The following is a 26,180-nucleotide window of genomic DNA, read 5'->3' on the forward strand; positions in this document are numbered from 1 at the left end:
ATATAGATAATCCTTTAAATTTCCCCCTGAAATGGAGCAGTTCCTCCCTGGGAGCTCTGGTGGTACAAAGAAGCCTTGCACTATAGTCAAAGTTACTACAATGATTGTTCAAAATTAAAATGCCACTAAGTAAATCTTTCTTGGGGTGTCAATTCTGCATTTCTGTAATACAACCTGAGATTATAACTTCATGAGATGGTGCAATAACCAACTGCCACAAATTACTTTAGACTGGTTCCAAGTTTATGTCAGAAACATCAGAAGTTCAGTAGTTATTTTCAACATCCAAAACATAACCAGTTAAAAACCATGCCATCTGCTATTATGTTGACAAATTTACTTATATTAATTAAATAAGAAACTAACGACTTACAGTTTTGTGAAGCACCAAAGCCTATTTATGCTCTTACTGAAAACATTGCATAAAAATCACATTTTTATCAAAAAAATTAATAATTCTGGGGTAACATTATATTTCTTGATCCATTTGCATTATTTAATTTATGATGCCTTCTTTTTATGGGATACCTGTCTTTTGACAAAGTTAGTTTTTCTTCCAGTTCCAATAATGTTAAATTTGTATAAGTACACTCATCCACATATTACAAACATCACAGTGGTCTTTTAGTTCAACAACTAATTGAATATAAAATTCTCATGCTAGCATCTATAGTCAAACTGACTATAGATGTTGCAATAATCATATTGCCAAATGAAAAAGATGTACAACTAAAAAGGCATTTTGTCTTCCATTCCTCCAGACTTATACACTGCTTTAAAGGTATGTGTTAGATGTATTAGCATCTTAAAGAATTACATATCTGAGAAAATATCCAATAACAATAATAGTTAATGCAATGAACAACAAAAGGTTCCAAGAGGATAGAAAAAAAATCAGCACTGCTCAGTCTTTTCCTAAATCTTGCTAAATTTACTTTTGTCTTGGATGCTCATCAGTGGTACTTAATTTGGCATAGTCCACTTCATAAGGTACAGCAAAATATAAATATGTTCTGTACAGTTTCTTGACAGAAAAAGTTGTGAAACATTTTCCCCTTTTGAAAAGTCAGTGTATGAAGATGGCACACACTGCAATAGCCAAGCTGTCATTTTACTCAGTATTTTGTGAGAATGTTTACTACAGAAAACCTTGCTATATACTCATAGAACAATTTTAAATGTTCTAAATTCTTCAGAATTCCATTTTAAGGAATCCAGTTTTAAAATCATGTTTAGTATACATAGAAACACCAATATCTTATCTAAGTATACAAAGAACAGCATCAAATTAAAATGTACAATATTGTTGAATTTTATATCTCCCCTCAGTAAAAGGCACTGAATGGTTTAAAGTGTGCAAACATTTGAAATAAATGGTGCAAACAAAATCTGTTGTTTTAGGCTTCTGTATTCCTTAATGCTTGTAAAATAGTACAAAGTATTGCTTTGAATTGCCTCCGTAGCTCCCATTCCCAAAGAGCAGAATCTTATCAGTCCACAGAATTGCAGATCTCTTTTACTTTCTGATTGAAGTCCTCAGGTTGATCAGCATATACATAATGGCCTGCACCAAGGATAGCCTATGGAAAGTAAGGGGGTTGGGGGAAGAAACATCCATTTAAGGTTCACTCACAAAAAAAGAATGTCCAGAATCCAATTGAAAAAGTACTTCAATGTATCTCCAGTGTAACATTTCAGCTGCAAAATGCCACAGGTTAAGCATTTCCTGTTAAGCAAACTGCCTCAGTATAGACATTTTCTGTTATGTGTCCAGTCACACAACTGGTGAGCAACAACAAATGCCTTCATGGACTTCTTAGCTGCAAGCACCTCCACTGAGATTTGTGCTGCTGGAATTAAGCCAGCAGGCAGCGTAAATAACAGGATTCTGACCAATGTTGTTTACAGAACATATCAAGTAACTGCAAGTAATACAAATACAGTGGTGCCTCGCAAGATAATGTTAATTTGTTCTGCGAAAATCGCTGTTAAGCGAAAACATTGTCTTGTGAAACACGTTTTCCCATTGAATTGCATTGAAAACCTGATAATCTGTTCCAATGGGAACGGATTGTCATCGTAAAGCTAAAATTGCCATAGGAAACATCGTTAAGCGAAACGCAGTTCCCAAGCGAAGACAGCTGTCTAACGAAACAGAGACCATTAAAAGACTCGTATAGCGAAGCAAGACCAAGCTGTCAAAAACATCGTAAAGCAAAAAGCAGGGACCTAAAATTTAACCGTCTTGCGAGGCAAGGTCCTAACATCGTAAAGCGAATTCGTCATCATCGTAAAGCGAATTCGTCGTCCTGCGAAGCAATAGTCTTGCGAGGCACCACTGTATAGTTTCCCAAATTCAAGTCACAGACTATAAAGACAGGATATTATAAGTTTCTCATCCCAGACATATACAGTATAAAGCAGAGCACTAGACAGCTGACAATGAAGTTGTTCAGCAATGCTGTCTTCTCTTGCAATCCCATTTATAAAATGATTCAGCTAGTATAGTTAATCATGGACTGATATTGGCACAGCTAACGCTGTTGCATCTACAATGCTTTTCAGGTTGCCAGAGGCTTAAATCCAAAACTAATCCTATATGAAAAAGATCCACAGAACTCACTGGGGCTTAAATTAACTGCTGAATAGCAAATCCCATTCACTTTAATAGGTATTCTCTCCATAGGACTAGTATTAGATTTAATCCCAAATAAGAAAGTTATTGCTTTTCACGCTCCTTCTCCATCATATTCTGCACTACCACACAACAACCACATGCAACACCTCTATTCAACTACAAAGGCTTTTCCTAGTGAAGTGGTCACAGGCCAACATCACTGCAAAGAGTCACCTGAAGGTATTTTGTACTGCTGCAGATTTGCAGGGTTTGGAGGAGGGAATGCAGTACGTAAATGATCATCTCTCCATCTGTTCAGCATAGAGAAGCAAGAGAGATCCAACAGTATGACTTGGCTACAGATGGGTAATAAAATTCGGCATAAATCTGAATCTATGCCAACAGTCACTGACTTTCACATCTATTTAAGAAACACAAGGAAGCACTGGTATAATGTCAGAAAAATGTTTTTAAAAGTTGCTTGAGTTTTGATATAATCATAACCATCTAGATCTGCCTCAGAACTAGGAAAAATGTTAACCAGCACTATCTGCCAGATTCCCAAAGAATCTTGTATCCTTTTGAAATGGTCAAGCTGTCATTCAAAAACACTGCAAAGGCAAGTAGCTAATAATAGATGTCGACATAATGACTAGAACATCCCACTTACTATTGTTTTCACATATGAACTTGGTCGTAAAGACTGGACGGTGGTCCCAGAATTGCCATCAATACATGATCGTGCTCCATAAATCACCGTAATGGGAATGTCTTTGTGCATATCGGCAATTCGCTTCAGCATTGGCCTTTTTGCCCATCCATATGGAACTGTCATGTTTTTAAAAGCTGTTTCACCACTTAAGAATATGAGAAAAGAAAAAAAGTAAATTTTGAACGCAGTATTCCATACAAGGAGCTACACTCAGAAAATCTTATTGGAAGCCGCCCAGAGTGGTCGACCAGACCAGATGGGCGGGATATAAATCAAATCAAATCAACTCAATCAACTCAATCAACTCAATCAATCAATCAATCAATCAATCAATCAATCAATCAATCAATCAATAAAATCAATGTCATTAGTGTACAGAATTCAGCTAATTAAAGCTTACCTTGGTGACTGCACATTACAATGGTAGATATATTCCGTGACTGTATCATCATCAAACATGGAAGAATACTTTCTCTTGAAGTCTGGCCTAATACGCTGTACAAGGCTCAATCCTGTCGTAATTTAAGAAGGAAAAACTGAAACCTGCTAGTAGTGGACATGGAATGGTGTAACTGTAATTTGTAATTTATTTTACTGGCTACAAAATTGAGAAAGTAAATTATTTGATCCTATAATTCATTCAGTCATTTTACAAATAAAGTGGACATCAGTCAACATGCACACTATTAGGATCGCTCAAATACACATGCGTTCTGTCTCTCCACAGAACGTCTTTTGTTTGCGTTCATGACCAAACCAGACAAGTTAGGTATAAACAACAAGCACAAAAATGCAAGAAAGCAATGTAGACACTAGAGATGGGGCTATTCATACTCATATACAAATATCTCCATGCAGCTGGACTTAATGAGGGTCACTCTCCTGGGGCCAGACTCACATGTCCGCTGGCGGTGGCGGCTCCACTCATCCTTCCAATCACTCCTGAAGCCCTGCTCTCTTCCCACTTGGCTAGCCATTTGGCACCCATGCAGGGAGACTCATACTCCCTCCCCCTGCCTGGAGTGGCCAGACAAGATGGAAGAGAGCGGGGCTTCAGGAGTGAATGGAAGGATGAGCGGGGCTGCCGTCAGCAGCAGACATGTGAGCGGACCCATTAAGTTCAGCTGTACATGGATATTCATATACAAATACTCCCTTCTCTAGTAGACACACATTTTCTGAATGCAAGAAAAAAGTTGCAGTTAAAACTAAAAATTCCTTTCATTAGACAAAGCAAGCATATAAAACAACCCTGTCTATACATGTAGCAGAGAATGCATACTAGAGATGGGCGCAAATTAAAAAATGAATCACCAAATTTGTTCAAAAATCCCTAATTCATCAATTCATGTTTGTAAAAATCAATGCCCCCTGATAAATACGAATCAATGAATTTTTAATGATTTTTATTTGATTAACTGAGCTATAAAATGACCCACCCCAGGCATCTAGAGACATCAAAACTGCAGGGACGTTTCCCATGATTCTCCTCTACAATCCCTCCAAGTTTGGTGAAGACTGGGTTCCCCCCAGCCAGCTGCTAAAGGGCAGGTTCCTAGGGGAACCCATTTTGTGGGTGTATAACTTGGATGTCTGAAACCCAATCTTTGCCAAACTTGGATGAGTCAAGGGAAGCTTCTCTGCAATGTTGGTGTCTCTAGGTGCTGGGGGGGGGGTTATTTGTAGGGTTTTAAAGTAAAAAACTGAACTAACAGGTCGATTTGTCAATTCGTCAGAAAAAAATCATAAATTCATAATTTGAATCGAATCAAAATGAATCACCATTTTTCTGATTCATACCCATCTCTAATGCATACTTATCACTGACCCAGGTTTCCATTATAGGAATGCTATATACCACCATACCTTTATTTCTGGACACTTTCAAAGTATCAGTGAACAATCATGACATGTCTGCACCTCCCTGGTAAGCAAGAGAAGAGGTGGGCAAACTGTGCCTCTGGGCCATATGCAGCCTCCAAGCCCACTGTTTGAGTTCCCTGATGACCCTATCATTGGTGACAGAACCCAGGGAAAAATGAAAGAACAGTTGGGGAGATATGCAGGACCAACTAAATTACAAAAATGAAAACATGTGGTCACATTCTGTTTTGACATCCCCCCCCCCAAAAAAATTTGTTAATTCCCTAGCATAATGTTGTTTACAAGATGGGTGCTGGGGCAAGATTATGGTACCAAGGCTTTTCAAAGTTGCCTGTCTTGTCTTCAACTTATCACTGTAGAGCAGAAAGCAGACTTTTCCTCCTCAAATATACTTGGATGTTTTTCTAGACTCCTCATATCCATGGAACAGAATTTTATGCAAAATGACAAATACATGAAAGAGTTCTGAGACCTGCAATCTGTTTTGAACACCAAAAATGAATGCAGCTTGTAGTTCTTCCACACTATCAACACCACATTTTAAAAACTCTTTCATAGAGAAAATTGCTTTGGGATTTTTTCAAAATCATATGGAAATGCTTCTAACACAATGTAATCATCATCATTATCAGTTCCCGGTTACTCCAAATTCTCTTCATGTAATGTAATCAAAATTTTCTCTAAGGTGCACGACTATGCAATCAAGCATGATTCCGCCCCCCACTGTGCAGCTTTCCTCCTTGTCCACACACCCACAGCGATCGATTCTGGTCCCTTTCATCCTAGCTGCAATGGAATCCTGCACAAGGGGTGTGTGGTATCACATGATAAGCGGAGCCCCACCCAGCAGGGAACATTGAATGAAATGTAATGTAAAGAAGAGGCAGTTCTGTTGCCATTATTGGAGCACCTGGCTGTAGAACCAGGCACTAGGAATTCCAATGGAGAGGAATTTCCTTGGAGAGGAATCACCTGAAATCACCCAGAGCATGTGTGACTGATGGGGATTTGTATCCTGCTACCTGTGCTGCCTTGGGCAAACTGCACAGTCTCAAAACACCACCAGAAAGACTGACTGATAAACCACTGATTGCTGCCCCTTCATGGATTGCTGCCTTGTAGTGGTAAAGGGGCTTGGGTAACTCAGAGAAGCTATGGGCTATGCCATGCAGGGACACCCAAGACGGACAGGACATAGTGGCGAGTTCTGACTAAACGCAATCCACCTGGAGTAGGAAATGGCAATGCCACTCCAGTATGTTTGCCGAGAACACCCCTTGATCAGAAACAAAAGGCTAAAAGATATGACGCTGGAAGATGGGACCATCAGGTCGAAAGGCGTCCAACACGTTACTGAGGAAAAGTGGAGGACAAGTACAAGTAGCTCCAGAGCTAATGAAGTGGTTGTGCCAAAGCCGAAAAGATGCTCAGCTGTGGACGTGCTGGAAGTGAAAGGAAAGTCCAATGCTGCAAAGAAAAATACCGCATAGGAACCTGGAATGTAAGATCTATGAACCTTGGGAAGCTGGAGGTGGTCAAACAGGAGATGGAAAGAATAAACATCGACATCCTGGGCATCAGTGAACTAAAATCGACAGGAATGGGTGAATTCAGCTCAGATGATTATCATATATACTATTGTGGGCAAGAATCCCGTAGAAGGAATGGAGTAGCCCTCATAGTCAACAAAAGAGTGGGAAAAGCTGTAATAGGATACAATCTCAAAAATGATAGAATGATGTCAATACGAATCCAAGGCAAACCTTTCAACATCATAACAATCCAAGTTTATGCACCAACCACCATTGCTGAGGAGACTGAAATTGAATAATTTTATGAAGATTTACAATACCTTCTAGAACTGACACCAAAGAAAGATGTTCTTCTCATTCTAGGGGACTGGAATGCTAAAGTAGGCAGCCAAGAGATAAAAGGAACAACAGGGAAGTTTGGCCTTGGAGTTCAGAACCAGGCAGGGCAAAGGCTAATAGTTTTGTCAAGAGAACAAGTTGGTCATCACAAACACCCTTTTCCAACAACACAAAGGGCGACTCTATACATGGAAATCACCAGATGGGCAATATCAAAATCAGATCGATTATATTCTCTGCAGCCAAAGATTTATTTATTTATTTATTTATTTTATTTCTATCCCGCCTATCTGATCATATTAAACCACTCTAGGCGGCTTACAGTAAAAACAACAATGTAATTTTAAGACTTTACAGCAGAAACGTAAATAAAAAAAAAAATAAAGAACAGAATAAGAAAAAAGATCGTCAAGGGTTTTCTGTTGGGAAGGCCCGCCTATACATCAATGTTTTTAGTTGTTTCTTAAAAATGCCCAGCGAGGGAGCCGCGCGAATCTCAGGGGCAAGTTGTTCCAAAGGCGAGGAGCCACCGCCGAGAAGGCCCGGTTTCTGGTCTTTTCCTTTCGGGCCTCTCTCGGCGTTAGGCTCCTCAGCCTTATCTCCTGGCTCGCGCGAGTGACACGGGTAGATCTAGGTGGGAGAAGGCGTTCCGCCAAGTATCGAGGTCCTAAACCGTTTAGGGCTTTGTAAGTAAGCGTTAACACTTTGAAATCAATGCGGAATCGGATGGGCAGCCAATGCAATGCGGCCAGAGTGGGGGAGATATGTTGGTATCTTCTCAGCCCACTGAGTAGTCTGGCCGCCGCATTCTGCACCACCTGTAGTTTCCGCAGCAATCTCAAAGGTAGCCCCACGTAGAGCGCATTACAGTGGTCTAATCTCGAGACTACAAGCGCATGCACCAGAGTGGTGAGAGTCCCCACATCAAGGTAGGGCCGCAGCTGGGCTATCCGCCTGAGATGGAAAAAAGCGGAACGGACCACGGACGCCACCTGGGTCTCCATGGTGAGCGCCGGGTCAAGATGGACACCCAAGCTACGGACCCCATCCCTGGCGGGCAGGGTCACCCCCCCAAAAATGAGGGAGTTTCCCATGTCCCCAGGTGTGGGGGCCCCCACCCTCAGTACCTCCGTCTTGTCCGGGTTCAGCCTCAGCCCGTTCTCCTGCATCCATTCCTGTACAGCCTCCAGGCAACGCCGAAGGGACAGAACGGCATCTCCTGCAGTTGGAAAAAAGGAGATGTAGAGCTGTGTGTCATCCGCATATTGATGGCACTGCGCTCCACACCTCCTGATGACCCCTCCCAGCGGCCTCATGTAGATATTAAACAGCATTGGGGAGATGATCGACCCCTGTGGGACCCCACAATTAAGGCACCACGGGGCCGAAACATTCTCCCCAAGCTGTACTCTCTGGGGACGGTCCTCCAAGAAGGAACGGAGCCAAGCAAAAGCCCGGCCACCTATCCCCAACTCGGCGAGCCTCCCCAGGAGGATACCATGGTCAATGGTATCAAAGGCCGCTGAGATATCGAGGAGGACCAACAGAGACACTTTGCCCCTGTCGGCCTCCCTCAATAAGTCATCACACAGGGCGACCAATGCCGTTTCTGTCCCATGGCGCGGCCTGAAGCCCGACTGGAATGGATCCAGGGCATCTGTTTCATCCAGGAACGCCTGGAGCTGATCGGCCACCACCCTCTCGACTACCTTGCTTAAGAAAGAAACATTGGCGACGGGCCTATAGTTGCCAATTTCGTCCGCCGCCAAACTGGGTTTCTTTCTTATGGGCCTAATGAGTGTTTCCTTGAGGGCAGAGGGAAATCTACCCTCAAGGAAAGACCCATTAATTATTACAGTAGCCCATTCCGTTGTTGAGGGCCTGGCTGCCTTGATTAGCCAGGCCGGGCAGGGGTCCAAAGAGGAGGTGGTGGCACGACAGCGATCAAGCGTCCTGGCCACAGTGTCGGGCGATACGGGCTGAAAAGAGTCAAAAGACACCGGGCAAGACGGAGCGCTGGACATCTCAACTCGACTCACTGTATTCAAAAAAGGAGCGAGATCCCGGCGGATGGCCTCCACTTTGGATTTAAAAAATGCTGCAAATTGGTCCGGGGTAAGACTAGGGGGAGGCCTATCTCCCGGGCCAACTCCGGATAGGTCACGTACTATACGGAATAGTTCCGCCTGCTGGCTGGATGCCTCACTTATCCGGTTAGCGAGGTAAGTTCTACTGGCAGCCTTTACCTTTGACTGGTAAAGGTTAGTTGCGACCTTAACAGCTATACGATTGAAAACCGTCGGGTCCTTTCTCCATTTGCGCTCCAGCCGTCTCCTGACCCGCTTCGACACCCGAAGATCCTGGTTAAACCAGGGCGCCGGGCGATCTCTGCGGCGGAGAGGGCGTTTAGGTGCGATCGTGTCAACGGCACTAGTCGCGGCGGTGAGCCAGCCGTCAACCAGGGCCTCGACAGGAGCGCCAGCCAGGTCAGCCGTAACCCCTCTCATGGCATCCTGGAATCCAATCGGATCCAGTAGCCTTCGAGGGCGGACCATGACAATAGATCCCTGCTCCCTGCGAGGGGGGAGGGCCATCTTGAGGAAGCATTTTATTAGGTGGTGATCCGACCATGACAAGGGGACCGACTCAAGGTCAGTCACCATCGGTCCACTCTCACTCCCATTGGTGGAAAAAACCAAATCTAATGTATGGCCGCCCACGTGCGTAGGGCCGTTGACATGTTGGGACATGTTCAAGAAGGCCATGGTCTCCAAGAACTCAAGAGCTGGTCCAGCGGGCTCTGCCCCCGCATGCACGTTGAAGTCCCCCAAGACCAATAATCTCGGGGAGCCCAGCAGTGCCGCGGAGACAAAGTCCACCAGCTCCGGTAGGGAAGTGGCTGGGTCGCGGGGAGCACGGTAACCCAGCAAGATCCCAATACCGTCCCTGGCCCCGATCCACACGTGGAGAGCCTCAAGACCTGGTTTTACCACCGAGGAGCGCCTAATTACTTCCAGGTTGGATTTATAAACGATGGCAACTCCCCCCCCCCCGACCCTCTAGTCTGCCCTGGTGTTGGACAGCATAACCGGGCGGGCAGATGAGAGCTAGAGGGGGACCCCCCTCTCCGCCAATCCATGTTTCGGTTATGCAGGCCAGATGATGGAGAAGTACTATACAGTCAGTAACAACAAGACCTGGAGCTGACTGCGGCTCTGATCATCAGCTTCTCATAGCAAAATTCAAGCTTAAACTGAAGAGAGTAGGAAGAACCACTGGGCTAGTCAGGTATAATCTAAACCAAATCCCTTATGAATACACAGTGGAAGTGAAGAACAGATTTAAGGAACTAGGTTTGGTGGACAGAGTGCCTGAAGAACTTTGGATAGAGACTCATAACATTGTATAGGAGGCAGCAACAAAATCCATCCCAAAGAAAAGGAAATGCAAGAAAGCAAAGTGGCTGTCCAACGAGGCCTTAGAAATAGCAGAGAGGAGAAGGGAAACAAAATGCAAGGGAGATAGGGAAAGCTACAGAAAACTGAATGCAGACTTCCAAAGTATAGCAATGAGAGACAAGAGGGCCTTCTTAAATGAACAATGTAAAGAAATAGAGGAAAATAATAGAAAAGGAAAAACCAGAGAACTGTTCAGGAAAATTGGAGACATTAGAGGAACATTTTGTGCAAAGATGGACATGATAAAGGACAAAAATGGTAGGGGCCTCACAGAAGCAGAAGATATCAAGAAGAGGTGGGAAGAATACACAGAGGAATTATATCAGAAAGATCTGAATGTCCCGGACAACCCAGGTAGTGTGGTTGCTGACCTTGAGCCAGACATCCTGGAGAGTGAAGTCAAGTGGGCCTTAGAAAGCCTGGCTAACAACAAGGCCAGTGGAGGTGATGACATTCCAGTTGAACTATTTAAAATCTTAAAAGATGATGCTGTGAAGGTGCTACACTCAATATGCCAGCAAGTTTGGAAAACTCAACAGTGGTGAGAGGATTGGAAAAGATCAGTCTACATCCCAATCCCAAAGAAAGGCAGTGCCAAAGAATGTTCCGACTACCATACAATTGCACTCATTTCCCACGCTAACAAGGTTATCCTCAAAATCCTCCAAGGTAGGCTTCAGCAGTATGTGGACCGAGAACTCCCAGAAGTTCAAGCTGGATTCCGAAGAGGCAGAGGAACTGGAGACCAAATTGCTAACATGCGCTGGATTATGGAAGAGAGTTCCAGAAAAATATCTACTTCTGCTTCATTGACTATGCAAAAGCCTGTGTGGACTGTGGACCACAGCAAACTATGGCAAGTCCTTAAAGAAATGGGAGTGCCTGACCAACTTATCTATCTCTTGAGAAACCTATATGTGGGACAATAAGGAACAGTTAGAACTGGATATGGAACAAGTGATTGGGTCAAAATTGGGAAAGGAGTACGACAAGGCTGTATATTGTCCCCCGGCTTATTTAACTTATATGCAGAATACATCATGCGGAAGGCTGGACTGGAGGAATCCCAAGCCGGAATTAAGGTTGCCGGAAGAAATATCAACAACCTCCAATATGCAGATGATACCACTCTGATGGCAGAAAGTGAGGAGGAATTAAAGAACCTTATACTGAGGGTGAAAGAGAAGAGCGCAAAAAACGGCCTGAAACTCAACATAAAAAAAACTAAGATCATGACCACTGGTCCCATCACCTCCTGGGAAACAAAAGGGGAAGATATGGAGGCAGTGACAGATTTTATTTTTTTGGGCTCCATGATCACTGCAGATGGAGACAGCAGCCACGAAATTTAAAGATGCCTGCTTCTTGGGAGGAAAGCGACGACAAACCTTGACAGCATCTTAAAAAGCAGAAACATCACCTTGCCGACAAAAGTCCGAATAGTCAAAGCTATGGTTTTTCCTGTCGCGATGTATGGAAGTGAGAGCTGGACCATAAAGAAACCTGACCACTGAAGAATTGATGCCTTTGAATTGTGGTGCTGGAGGAGGCTCTTGAGAGTCCCTTGGACTGCAAGAGAACAAACCGATCAATTCCAAAGGGAATCAACCCTGAGTGCTCACTGGAAGGACAGATCCTGAAGCTGAGGCTCCAGTACTTTGGCCATCTCATGAGAAGAGAAGACTCCCTGGAAAAGACCTTGATGTTGGGAAAGTGTGACGGCAAGAGGAGAAGGGGATGACAGAGGACGAGATGGCTGTACAGTGTCTGCGAAGCAACCAACATGAATTTGACACAACTCCTGGAGGCAGTGGAAGATAGGAGGGCCTGGCGTGCTCTGGTCCATGGGGTCACAAAGAGTCGGACACGACTAAACAACTAAACGACGACAACGACCTGTGCTGCCTTTGGAAACTGCACAGTCTCAAAACACCCCCAGAAAGAGTGACTGATAAACCATTTCTGAGTACTTTAACTCTGAAAAATCCTAAGTCAGAATTGAATTGATTGCTGATAATAACAGTAATATTTGTACATAACCAATCTAATCTTTACCAGTCTAATACAGCTGACCAGGAATGTTCCAATAATTCCAACTAAGCTAAAACTCCTTGCAGAAACTGCAGCCAGTAGTAAGGACTGCCAAACTGTCACTTTCTTGCAAACAAAGGCTACAAAGTCAGTCTTCAACATTTATAACTCTAGAAAAAAACTCTTTAATAAAAATCAACTGAGCAGGTGGCTAAAATGGGGAGAAACACACACTTTTTATGTGTGTGTAAATAAATACTGTATGTGTAAATATTTTCCCCATATTCAATGCCTTTTTAAAATCCTCCTCTTTTTTTTTTAGCTCCCAAGGATCAACACAATTAGCAAATTACATCAACAACTTTACCTGGTAAGCCAGGCAAGCCCTCAAACACAAATAGGAATGGGTACACTTAAACTCAGACATCCTCTTGTTAGACATTTACTCAGATCAACTTTCCTGACAATAAACACTGCCACTCCCTGGTGAAATAAGCTTTCAGGGTTGACCTGCTCTGGAAACAGAGGCACCAGGCCTTTAGACACAGCAATACATTCACTGTATATTAAAGGTTAAGCACCTAATATACTGTATGTGGGAAAAGGGGAGCATGAACTAAACAAGATATTCATTCACACCAACCTAACAATGTCTTACTCATCTTTTCTGGAGACTTGCAGGCCCTGTAGTCTTTAGGCACTGAGGATTCAATCTAGCTATCTAGCATGCTAGAATGAGACACATTAGAAGAAAGACATATCAAGGACAATGCCTTAATTATGATGAAGGATACAGGGTCCTCCTTCTTCCAGAAGGTAGTTGCAGGCTGCCATGCCAGTTTCCTCCATTGTGCTTGTGATCACTTCATGTTAACTATGTTTAAGGGGCTATTAGAATGCAAAGTCCCAGGATTTAAAGGTCAAATCTAACTTACATAAAATAATGTTACTTTTTTAGTCTATTTCTCTTTCATATCTATGTACTTGGTACTACCTTGCATGTGGAATTAAAAAGAAGCAAAGTCTGACATTTACAGTACATCTCCAGTGATATTGCTTAGAGAGGTGCAAACAAATTGTGGATTAAAGGGGAAATGAAGCAAAAGGCACTCATCAATGAGTTCATACAGACTTTGGAGAGGTGATGTACAAAATTCAAGACATCACTGGTCACAGGCACTCAGCAGATCCACAACTGATTTTCCTAAATATAAACAGATAGAAGTTCTCTCTCTTACTTTCATGGAACAAAGAATCTTGTTGCCTCTGCCAAACTAAGTACTGCTAAGTGCCAAAAACCCACTGGAAGAACTATTTCAACTTCACTCAACAGATCCAGGATCTTAAAGTCATATACATAGTCATAACTGCTTCTACATGGAAGAAAATAAAACAATCACACCTACCCAGAATATACAGTGGTGCCTCGACTTATGAAATTAATCCGTATTGGAATGGTGGCCGTAACTCAAAATTTTCGTAAGTCGAAGGACCATTTCCCATTGAAATGCATGGGAACAGGATTAATCCGTTCCAGCATTTCAAAAAATACAAAAAAAAAAAAAAAAAAACCACAGAAAGCCCCATTGGAAAGCCCTGGGGCTTTTAAAAAAAAAACAAAAATAAACAGAGCAAGCCCCGAAGGCTGCCCCCCAAAAAACAAAAACAAACAACACAGCACAGAAACATAACCCCCCTTAGCTGAAACCCACCCTGCAAAACCCACTCAGAAGTTTCTAAACAGCAAAAAGCAGCAACTTACTAGGCAGACTGAAGCCTCCTCCGACGGCACTCACTCCCTGGCGGCTGGTGACAGGGCAGCCAAGGCAGCAGCAGGGACCCTTACTTATGAGTAGACCTGTCCCTTTGACAGGCCTTGCTCATGAGTAGACCCACACCAAGGATGGGCAGGGAGTGCATCGGCTTCCCGCGCCCAGCAGCGAACTGGAGCCGCCCCGCTTCTCCTTCCTCCTCCTGCACCACCTCTGCACGCCCTGTCCATGGAGGAGCCCCTCCAACCTGTGCGCCCCAGCTCAGCCCAGGGTCTTCGGGGGCCCTTACTCACAAGTAGACCAGTGCCAGGGATGGGCAGGGAGGGCACCGGCTTCCTGCGTCCAGCAGCGATCCGGAGCTGCCCCCACCTCTCCTTCCTTCTCCTGTCCCGCAGGAGTAAAAAAGTTCCCTGACCCCCTGCTCTAACTGTTGGGGCGAAAGAGCTACAAAGAAGCAGCCTCTTCGCCACCAATGGTTTGAATTTCCCGCCTTTCCCCCCTGCCTTTTTCTGTTCTTAGGTCAAAGCTCCACTCACAAGTCAAAGCAAAATTTTGCGAGTGGAGCTGTTCGTAAGTCAAAATGTTCATAGGTATGGGCGTTCGTAAGTCGAGGCACCACTGTATAGAAGGGTTTTTTTGAGGGGAGTTGGGGGGTTGGTTACACAAGGATTTTATAGTCTGTTTCATGCCTCTGCTATTGGCATGCCGTTATGAACAGGAGGACAAAAGGTGTAAATATAGAAAGATTCAACGTTTCTGTTGTACAATGCTTATATGCCAAGAGTCCTTGAACGCTTTTCAACCAAATTCAGGTTTGAACGTCAAGGAAAGAATATAGAGGAAGGGAATTGTTAGTATCTGTCATGATTACCATAGCCAAGAGACACTTAAAGCACCCATGCAAATAAGCTTGCAAAAAGTACTAGCCTGCTCAGGGCTCACAGAAGATAGTGATTTCTCACCCTCCTATAACAGATACATGCGTTTGTATGCTAGGCACAAGAAAAGGCAGAGACAGTTCTCTGCCCATAGTCAACAGGGATCACCAAACCTCTTCTGATACTTGAGGCAGGAAGTTGAGCACTGTCCTCAGACATTGCGCAATCCCTTTTCATTGGCAGCCCTATATCACTCTTGCATACCCTGCAGCACTTAAGCACATTGTACTGCATCAGAGTGGCTGGTGGCACCTCCATTCCTTCCTCCATCTTCAGATAAGAGAGGAAGAGAGATGAGAAGGACGTAGTGATGGCTATTGTTGGCGGCAGCAACTTGCTGCAAACAGCTATGTGGCACTTTCCAGAAGCTGCCTCCCCACAGAGCCTGTTCCTGGAATGTGCAGCTCTGAAGGTTCTCATAGTGAAGGTGCACCAATGAAACTGCCTATTCTAGAATGATGTAGAGTGAGCATCAGTGCATGCCAAACAGTAGGCCCATCAAGAGTGACAGTGAAGTGTTAAGTTTGGTGTTTCCTGTGCTCTACCACTTAAGGCCCCACCTTACTAAACCTAAGGATAGGGCCATCCCTGCTCCTCTACCAATTTCTTCACTTGCCCACATGAAATTCCATGCATTGACTCCAAGAAATTTGTTCCCAGGAAGCACTACCATGCTAGCGCTAAACTCTAAGCGCAAGCGACCTAAAGTTGAAGGTGAAGTTTCAGAACAGATGCCATTAAAATAAAATAGTAATTAGCACTCACCAAAGGGTCCTGCTAATCTGAGACCCGCCAATGGATTAAATGGACTCAAAACTGCTCCAAGTGCTTTGATCCAGATTGGAATAGCCCTCTCATGATCGGCACTGGAAGGCCTTTCTGGAAAACCCCATGGTTCCACTAGTATCAGGTGTTTCGTTCTGCAGATATAAAAGTTAAGAAGATGCATCAAAATAATGTATTTGAAACTTATGTTTCAGGTAATTCAGCTATGTTATAGTTTCCCTTAAAGTGCTGGGAGAAATTAATGGTATTTCAGGATTTCTTCTAACCAAAACAGCAAAGCTCAGCTGCTTGATACTGCTTAATTCCTTTACTTAATTCCTTCAGCTACTCCAAAGTTATGCTTAAGCCTGGAACTTGTTTAAGTATGCAATTGGTGGACACAAGAAGAGAGTCACAATGAATCTATGCCTTCCCTCTCCAGCTTCAAGAAGCATGCAGAATGCTTACGGACTCAATAGGCGCCAGGATGTTGGCAAGTTTTTGGTAGTAAGACTCAAATCAAGTCCCAAGTCTTTGATACCATGTCCCAAACTCCAATTTGGAGTTTCAGATCCCTAATAAGCTTTTTTTTTTCAAGAAAAAGGGGAGGAGGTGGGTAGGGTTTGTATGAGCTGTGTATGGAGGTCAGAAGCTGCTAAGACACCAAATTTTGTTCTCTGTTCTTCTCCTGAAAATATTTTTTTAAAGTTTAAAAATTTGCTTAAAAAATCTTGCTTCACTTATCCTTTAAAGAGCTCCATTTTCAGGCTGGAATCCTCATTTAAAAGGCTGCAGACAGAGGTAAATTGCTCTGCACTGTGTGTGTGTGCGCGCACGCATGCAAGCATGCATGTGTGTCTGGGGGGAGGCACGCAGGCAGGCTACTGCTGGCTGCTCTCTCTCTCTGTTTGACTGAGTGGGGGGGAGAGGGGGGAGGCTGCTTCCCTGGGACTGGGTAGGTGGAGCTGCTGCTAAACGTTTGCTGTTTGAATTGTGTCTGCAAGTTTTTGCAGATCGATAGAGTATATGTGTCTTGCAGGAGCGCAGCTCAAGAGGAAAAAGTCACTCACGTGCATGCACAAACACTCTGCAAAATGACGCAAAACCTTGCAGACACGGCAAGAGTTTATTAGCAGGTCCACCCACAGGGTCCTGGAGAAGCTCCCTCCCTCCCTCCCTCCCTCCCTCCCACCCACACCCACACCCACACCCACACCCACACCCCCACACACACCCACACACCCACACACACCCACACACCCACACACCCACACACCCACACACACACACACACACACACAGAGGAGTCTGGGCAAAAGGAGGGAGAGCCATGCATGAATCAGAAGCTGCTTCTGCAGTGTGATTTCCCTCTGCAGGATTCTAGCTGGAAAATGGAGCAGTTTAAAAGATAAATGAAGCAAGATTATTTTTTTTAAAAAAACGAAAACAATAGGGAATCTACTTGGAAAAAAGGTTCCAAGTTGCGAGTTGAGTCCAAGTCATTAAAAAAACAGTAAAGTCCATGTGGAGTCACTGGTGTGGCTTAATTGTGAATGGACAGTGAATCACATGACTTGAGTCCCCCATCCCTGTCTGGCACTCTGGACATGGTGCTCTCATCACATACTGTATACTGATATAGCTCCCTTTCATCTTGAAACTGAAGGTGAAAGATAAAGGTATCAGATACTGAGCAAATCAATACTTTTTCAGCTTTTAGTCTCAGTTATACGTTGCAAAGAAGGAAACGCTGTATGAGGCTTCCTTTATGTCAGATAGGTATTCCAAGACTAGAACACATACTGCATTTCTTCTATATTTGTTAGTATTTTCATTCTGATACTAGATTCTATCTAGTATGCATTTATTTCCTTAAAAATAATATTCTATAGATAGAACAATGACAATGTCCTGCTTAAATTTCCAAGAAATGCATAAACGTGTGCAGACCTCTGGGTATGATAAAAGGTCTCTGAGCCTAAGATGAGCATAGTTCCCCCTCTTCTGCTTAAAAGGGATCAGAAAGGCCAACTACAGCCAATAAATGTTTGAATGGTTATCATTTAGTATGGGGTAAATTAAATGTTGGCACACACACATATCCTGGGGCCCAAATTCCACTCTCATATCCCCCCACCCATTTGGAAACTTTTGAATTTTGCTTGGGAAAAAAAACTGACTCAGAAAAATCCCTTGTGCCCTCAGTTCTGTCATATGTCGATCAGCCTCCAGCACCCCTAAGATCTGTCCCACAGCCTTTTTTAAAAATGGCCACTAGAAGATGCAAGGGTTTTCCCCACAATTTTGTAAGAAATTTTGGGGATGGGGGTTATGAGGGTAAGTACAGCCCTTCAAGATAAAGGGAGGTATGGGTGCAGCCCCTGAACCTCTCAAGACCACTCACCCCACCTATAATGTGATCAGGATAAAGTGCAGCAAGCTCCAGGCTTTCCCTCCCCTCTTCCAGAACAGCTATTAGAATATTTGTTTCCCTTTTTAAGTGTGGTTAACATAGACCATGGTTTCTCTGAAATAAGCTAACATACCAAACATTGGTTGTTCTGGGTTTTTCAGGCTCTTTGGCCGTGTTCTGAAGGTTGTTCTTCCTGACGTTTCGCCAGTCTCTGTGGCCGGCATCTTCAGAGGACAGCAACCTGTGCTCTGGTCGATCCTCTGAAGATGCCGGCCACAGAGACTGGCGAAACGTCAGGAAGAACAACCTTCAGAACACGGCCAAAGAGCCCGAAAAACCCAGAACAACCATTAGATCCCGGCCGTGAAAGCCTTCGCGAATATATACCAAACATTGTTAACATTAACCAAGACTCATTTGTCCGGATGAGAAAAAGTGTCCTTCAACAAAACTCCAGACTCCTTCTCATGCCCATGTTAGACAACAGGGAAGGACAAGAACCCAGGGCTTGTTGCAATTATGTCTTGTCATACAAGGCTGGGCAAAGTTGTGGGACTGCAACTCTCATCAACCCTAGCCAGCATAGTCAACAGTGAAGAGTACGGGGATTAGCATTCCAACAACATATGGAGGACCACATTCTACTTAGCAATACTGCCAGTAGTTAGTCACTTCAATGTGATATCTGAATGCAGTATATCAATCATATTAACATAAATAAGCATGTGAGTTAAAAGATTGGATTTTGGAGCTTTTCTGGACTATAAATATCATGATTCTCTATTCCAGGAGTTCGAACTACCTTGCAGGCACCTTAGAAATGTCTCAGTGTGATGCCTCTGGGAGAAAGGCGTAAACTGGAACGATCTGAGGCTTAGCTAGGCCAAGCTCTGTCCAAGCTTCCTTCTCAGAAAGAAAGCTCCCAGTTAGCACTGTGGTGAGAACAGAAAGATTGGCCTACCTAAAAGCCTTTGAATTTAGGGATTTCTCCCAGGTGCATCAAATTGAAGTGTTTCTAAGGTGCCTACAAACTAGGTAGAACTCCCAGGATAGAGAATTATGGTATTCGTAGTCCAGAAAATCCAAAAATCCCATGCCTAATGCGAACAATGATTCTGTGAAAAACCCTTGAAGATTAAGAAACATGGTATTGTTTGGTTAACCTGTACACACCAATCCTAAATACCTAAAAGTCCAGAATGAGTTCTGTGCAAACCTATCCCACACTACAAGTTTATGCCAGTTCATGGCTTCCTTCTTTAGAGTGCAACATTCTCCACCACCAATGGGATGTCTCTAGCATCTCTCTCACTATTTCTTCCTTCCTTGGATTCTATTCTGTTTAGGGGTTCTGTTCCATAGTCACTCTTTGGTCCAGGTCATTGACTGAATATATGAAACCAAACTATATTTTCATGTTTCTTAGAATGCCATGCAGTTGTTAATTTACTCCACAGCTGGAATATGCTTACTGTCCATTATGTCTGGTAGCAAGGTACATGCATGAGCAAGAACAGTGGTGCAAACAGACTGACTGTAGGGTAGTTTAGACAAATATCCTATGTCTTCAGAGAGCAAACAACCCTCAATTCAAAACCATATTTGGGAGTAGTAAACATCACAGAAATTGTTGCATGCAAATGCCATCAGAAGTGAATATACATACGATACAACTGGCCTTATTTATTTTTTAGGCTTCGATCTATAAGCTGTGTTTTCAACAGTGTTCCATCTGAAGGTAGACCGTTTGAAGTAATACAACTGCCCCATGCTGCACACGTGTAGGACCAGGTTATGCTGTCAAAACTACAATCAAATCTTTAATAAAGTAGAAGAACTTCCATCAGGCTATTCTCTTCAGATACCTTGATGGGTATTTCAGTGAGTATGCAGCTGCCAGGAATCCACCAAGGTTGTGTCCAAGTAAAATCATTCTGTCCAATCCCATTTTCCGTCTCCATTCTTCGATAGAGTCTACAAATTGATTTTCAGCTACTTCTGCATCAGTGTCAAACTGTGGTCTACTACTGCGTCCAAACCCCAAGAGATCAAACGCATACACAGTCCTATTTTCACAAAGGTCTTCAAAGTTCAGAGCCCAAAGTCCAACACCACCTCCAAACCCATGCAGAAGAATAAGTGGCGTTTTCTGTGAAAGGTTCTGAGAGAATGTTAGTGTCCATATTTTATTTCCATTGGATATGAAGACATACTGTTTAGTGTATGGAGTTGTGATACCTGAAGAAAGAAAAACACAAAACCTTACCTTTCTTTCAAAAAACTATACTGAAACACAAGAACCAGAGTTTTAGAGCAAGTCCTGTGTGCAATTATCATCACTCTCAGCATGATACCTTATAGTACAACAAGAAAGAAGGGAGCAGTACCAGTTGAAAAGAGGCAGAAGTACATTACCAGGCATGTGTTCTCACATGTCCCTCCCTTGTATGGTCTGTCTGTCTGTTTCATTAGCTTATCTGTCTGTCTATTTCATTAGCTTTATATAGCACCCAATTACTATGATGCACTTTTCTGAGCAATTCACAACACTAAGAAAAATAGATAACACAAACATTTGAATATATATATATATAAACATAAAACCATCAAAAACAGCAGTAATGCAAAGGTGTTTTCTCTATGAGAGCGGGAACAGTGATGTAGAATCAGGCAGAGTCATTATGGAAGGCCACCCTGAAGAGCAGTATTTTAAACTGCCTTCTGAACAGTAGCAAGGAGGGTGCCTGGTGTAGCTCCACCAGCAGCTGGTTCCATAGGGTTGGTGCCACTATGAAGAAGGACTGGCTCTTCACAGAAGACTCCCGGGCCTCCCTTGGAGTGGCAACACAGCATAACCTTGGAAGATCTGGTGGGTCAGGCAGATGACATTGGGGAGAAATGCTTCAACAAATAGAGCCCGTAGTTCCTTACATTTATATGGAAAGGCAGAAATCTGCATTTCTACTTGTAGCATTGAATCCAGGCTTCTTGGGCATCCCACATCCTGTTTCCATGATACCATTGTCTAATGGCTTGCAGTTTTGCTCCTTTTTAAATGTCTCTCCTGAAGCTTAGTTAATGGGAGTGAGAGCTCTAAACTAAACTATGGTGTTTATTTTCAGTTCCATCATTTTGGATTAGGCCTTAACAACCAGTGGAACCAACACCACTCATTTATCTGAAACTGAATTCCACCCTGAGGCTGAAGCACACTTTTCATACATGCCTTATGGCAACCTTCACCAACTTGGTGTCCTCCAGATGTTTTGAAGTACAACTCCTATCAGCTCTCAGTAGTTTAGAATGCCTAAAGACCAATGAGTTGTAAGAGACTGCCCTATTGTGTCCAAAAAGGTGCACAGACACAGGTCTTTTTGAACAATTTTAATCACTTTTAAAGAAGAACACATTCTGGCCAATATTCTGTTGTGTAGCTCTGCCTGTGCAACAAGAATTATGTCTCATCAGTTGCAGACTGCTTCTGATTAAAGACTTTTTTAAAATGTTGAGGTGTATATGACTCCCATGCAGTGGCTAGAATCCTGTTCCATAGTTTCACCTGTGTAACTCAAAGTTGCATATGCGTTTATGAAATTCATGTCAAATTATATCCAGCATGCATTTCTGCAGGCATAGTTATGGAAATAGTTACACAATCAATTGCACAATCAGATATGGAACATGGACTGCCTAGGCAAAACTCCTTGCAAACCTCTGCAGGAATAACTTTGCACTACTCCAAGTGCAACAGGATTTTTGCTAATGAGAAGAAACTGTGTGTATTCCAAACTGAGAAAAATAGAATTCTTCAGTCAGAAGCAATCTGCAGCTGACAATGACATAATTCCTGCATTAGGATGCTGACCTTTGTCTGCCATAATTGTAGATAATAAAGAAGAGAGAATGGGGGTCACCTCATATGCTTCTTTTTTGAGCAGAACATTTTATAAACAAATTATTTTTATTTCAAAGGGAATAGGTCTGATCATATACGAGAAGTCAGGGAAATGGTTTAGAAACGACAATGTAAAATTTTTGCAGGAGCAGTTATACAATGCACATTTTCAATGAAGACCTTTTGCACAAATTAGATAAGCCAAGAATAACAAAACAAGAGCTGCTCTGGCAATGCAGCTTGCCCTACATCTTCACACAAATATGCTTCCATTTATTTTATTTACAGTATTATCTGACAGAAACTGACCATTTGGATGGGTCCCTAAACTGTTTCCCTAGAATATCTTCAAGCCTAGTCACTCCTTTACAGGAGAAAAAGACAGATCAGCCTACTGTGAATTCAGGCTACCTCACCTTCCTACCAATGGAACAAACTAATAACTGATGTTTACTTAGACCTAGTATCTTCTGATTAAAATCCTACACTATTCCTAGATCCCCTTCATGGATTGCTGCCTTGCCGTGGCGAAGGGGCTTGAGTAACTCAGAGAAGCTATGGGCTATGCCATGCAGGGACACCCAAGACGGACAGGACGTAGTGGTGAGTTCCGACTAAACGCAATCCACCTGGAGTAGGAAATGGCAATGCCACTCCAGTATCTTTGTCAAGAACACCCCATGATCAGAAACAAAGACTAAAAGATATGACACTGGAAGATGGGACCATCAGGTCGAAAGGCGTCCAACATGCTACTGAGGAAGAGCGGAGGACAAGTACAAGTAGCTCCAGAGCTAATGAAGTGGTTGTGCCAAAGCCGAAAGGATGCTCAGCTGTGGACGTGCCTGGAAGTGAAAGGAAAGTCCAATGCTGCAAAGAAAAATACTGCATAGGAACCTGGAATGTAAGATCTATGAAACTTGGGAAGTTGGAGGTGGTCAAACAGGAGATGGAAAGAATAAACATCGACATCCTGGGCATCAGTGAACTAAAATCGACAGGAATGGGTAAATTCAGCTCAGATGATTATCATATCTACCACTGTGGGCAAGAATCCCGTAGAAGGAATGGAGTAGCCCTCATAGTCAACAAAAGAGTGGGAAAAGCTGTAATAGGATACAATCTCAAAAATGAAAGAATGATGTCAATACGAATCCAAGGCAAACCTTTCAACATCATAACAATCCAAGTTTATGCACCAACCACCATTGCTGAGGAGACTGAAATTGAATAATTTTATGAAGACTTACAACACCTTCTAGAACTGACACCAAAGAAAGATGTTCTTCTCATTCTAGGGGATTGGAATGCTAAAGTAGGGAGTCAAGAGATGAGAGGAACAACAGGAAAGTTTGGCCTTGGAGTTCAGAACGAAGCAGGGCAAAGGCTAATAGAGTTTTGTCAAGAGAACAAGCTGGTCATCACAAACACTCTTTTCCAACAACACAAAGGGCGACTCTATACATGGACATCACCAGATGGGCAATACCGAAATCAAATGATTATATTCTCTGCAGCCAAAGATGGAGAAGCTCTATACAGTCAGCAAAAACAAGACTTGGAGCTGACTGCGGCTCTGATCATCAGCTTCTCATAGCAAAATTCAAGCTTAAACTGAAGAGAGTAGGAAGAACCACTGGGCTAGTCAGGTATAATCTAAACCAAATCCCTTATGAATACACAGTGGAAGTGAAGAACAGATTTAAGGAACTAGGTTTGGTGGACAGAGTGCCTGAAAAACTTTGGATAGAGACTCATAACACTGTATAGGAGGCAGCAACAAAATCCATCCCAAAGAAAAGGAAATGCAAGAAAGCAAAGTGGCTGTCCAACGAGGCCTTAGAAATAGCAGAGAGTAGAAGGAAAACGAAATACAAGGGAGATAGGGAAAGTTACAGAAAACTGAATGCAGACTTCCAAAGAATAGCAAGGAGAGACAAGAGGGCCTTCTTAAATGAACAATGTAAAGAAATAGAGGAAAATAATAGAAAAGGAAAAACCAGAGAACTGTTCAGGAAAATTGGAGACATTAGAGGAACATTTTGTGCAGAGATGGACATGATAAAGGACAAAAATGAGAGGGACCTAACAGAAGCAGAAGACATCAAGAAGAGGTGGCAGGAATACACAGAGGAATTATACCAGAAAGATTTGGATATCCCAGACAACCCAGACAATATAGTTGCTGACCTTGAGCCAGACATCCTGGAGAGTGAAGTCAAGTGGGCCTTAGAAACCCTGGCTAAAACAAGGCCAGTGGAGGTGATGACATTCCAGTTGAACTATTTAAAATCTTAAAAGATGATGCTGTGAAGGTGCTACACTCAATATGCCAGCAAGTTTGGAAAACTCAACAGTGGTGAGAGGATTGGAAAAGATCAGTCTACATCCCAATCCCAAAGAAAGGCAGTGCCAAAGAATGCTCCAACTACCGTACAATTGCACTCATTTCCCACGCTAGCAAGGTTATCCTCAAAATCCTCCAAGGTAGGCTTCAGCAGTATGTGGACCGAGAACTCCCAGAAGTTCAAGCTGGATACCGAAGAGGCAGAGGAACTAGAGACCAAATTGCTAACATGCGCTGGATTATGGAAAAAGCCAGAGAGTTCTAGAAAAATATCTACTTCTGCTTCATTGACTATGCAAAAGCCTTTGACTGTGTGGACCACAGCAAACTATGGCAAGTCCTTAAAGAAATGGGAGTGCCTGACCAACTTATCTATCTCCTGAGAAACCTATATGAGGGACAGGAAGGAACAGTTAGAACTGGATATGGAACAAGTGATTGGTTCAAAATTGGGAAAGGAGTACAAGGCTGTATATTGTCCCCCGACTTATTTAACTTATATGCAGAATACATCATGCGGAAGGCTGGACTGACGGAATCCAAAGCCAGAATTAAGATTGCCGGAGGAAATATCAACAACCTCCGATATGCAGATGATACCACTCTAATGGCAGAAAGTGAGGAGGAATTAAAGAACCTTATAATGAGGGTGAAAGAGGAGAGCGCAAAAAACGGCCTGAAACTCAACATAAAAAAAATAAGATCATGACCACTGGTCCCATCACCTCCTGGGAAATAAAAGGCGAAGATATGGAGACAGTGACAGATTTTACTTTCTTGGGCTCCATGATCACTGCAGATGGAGACAGCAGTCACGAAATTAAAAGACGCCTGCTTCTTGGGAGGAAAGCAATGGCAAACCTTGACAGCATCTTAAAGAGCAGAGACATCACCTTGCCAACAAAAGTCCCAATAGTCAAAACTATGGTTTTTCCTGTCGTGACATATGGAAGTGAGAGCTGGACCATAAAGAAAGCAGACCGCCGAAGAATTGATGCCTTTGAATTGTGGTGCTGGAGGAGGCTCTTGAGAGTCCCCTGGACTGCAAGGAGAACAAACCTATCAATTCTAAAGGAAATCAAGCCTGAGTGCTCACTGGAAGGACAGATCCTGAAACTGAGGCTCCAGTACTTTGGCCATCTCATGAGAAGAGAAGACTCCTTGGAAAAGACTTTGATATTAGCAAAGTGTGACGGCAACAGGAAAAGGGGACAACAGAGGATGAGATGGCTGGACAGTGTCTGCGAAGCAACCAACATGAAATTGACACAACTACGGGAGGCAGTGGAGGATAGAAGGGCCTGGCGTGCTCTGGTTCATGGGGTCACGAAGAGTTGGACACGACTAAACGACGATGATTCCTAGATATTAGACGCTTTCATGTGGCAAAAGTGCAATTCCTTCAATATTGTTCATTCCTGTCTCTCCCTCCCATTAGTCCTAGAGGAGGAAGACATAAGAGAATCATGTCAAGTGG

General features: G+C 43.2%; 1 protein-coding gene across 3 annotated transcripts in view; it reads right to left on the minus strand.

Moving 5' to 3' along the window:
* Positions 1-225: 225 nt before the first annotated feature.
* ABHD5 (abhydrolase domain containing 5, lysophosphatidic acid acyltransferase) overlaps positions 226-26,180 on the minus strand; it is a 46,158-nt gene continuing 20,203 nt past the window's right edge. For all 3 annotated transcript variants that reach the window (XM_020799487.3, XM_073003458.2, XM_078377329.1), the window contains exons 3-7: positions 20,327-20,699; positions 16,049-16,203; positions 3,730-3,841; positions 3,288-3,474; positions 226-1,580 (exon numbers count right to left, since the gene is read on the minus strand). In XM_020799487.3, coding sequence (XP_020655146.3) covers positions 1,491-1,580; positions 3,288-3,474; positions 3,730-3,841; positions 16,049-16,203; positions 20,327-20,699 — 917 coding nt within the window. In that variant the 3' untranslated portion in view covers positions 226-1,490. The remainder of the gene's footprint in view (positions 1,581-3,287; positions 3,475-3,729; positions 3,842-16,048; positions 16,204-20,326; positions 20,700-26,180) is intronic.

The sequence above is a fragment of the Pogona vitticeps genome, chromosome 6 (assembly GCF_051106095.1).
Source record: "Pogona vitticeps strain Pit_001003342236 chromosome 6, PviZW2.1, whole genome shotgun sequence".
NCBI lineage: Eukaryota > Metazoa > Chordata > Lepidosauria > Squamata > Agamidae > Pogona > Pogona vitticeps.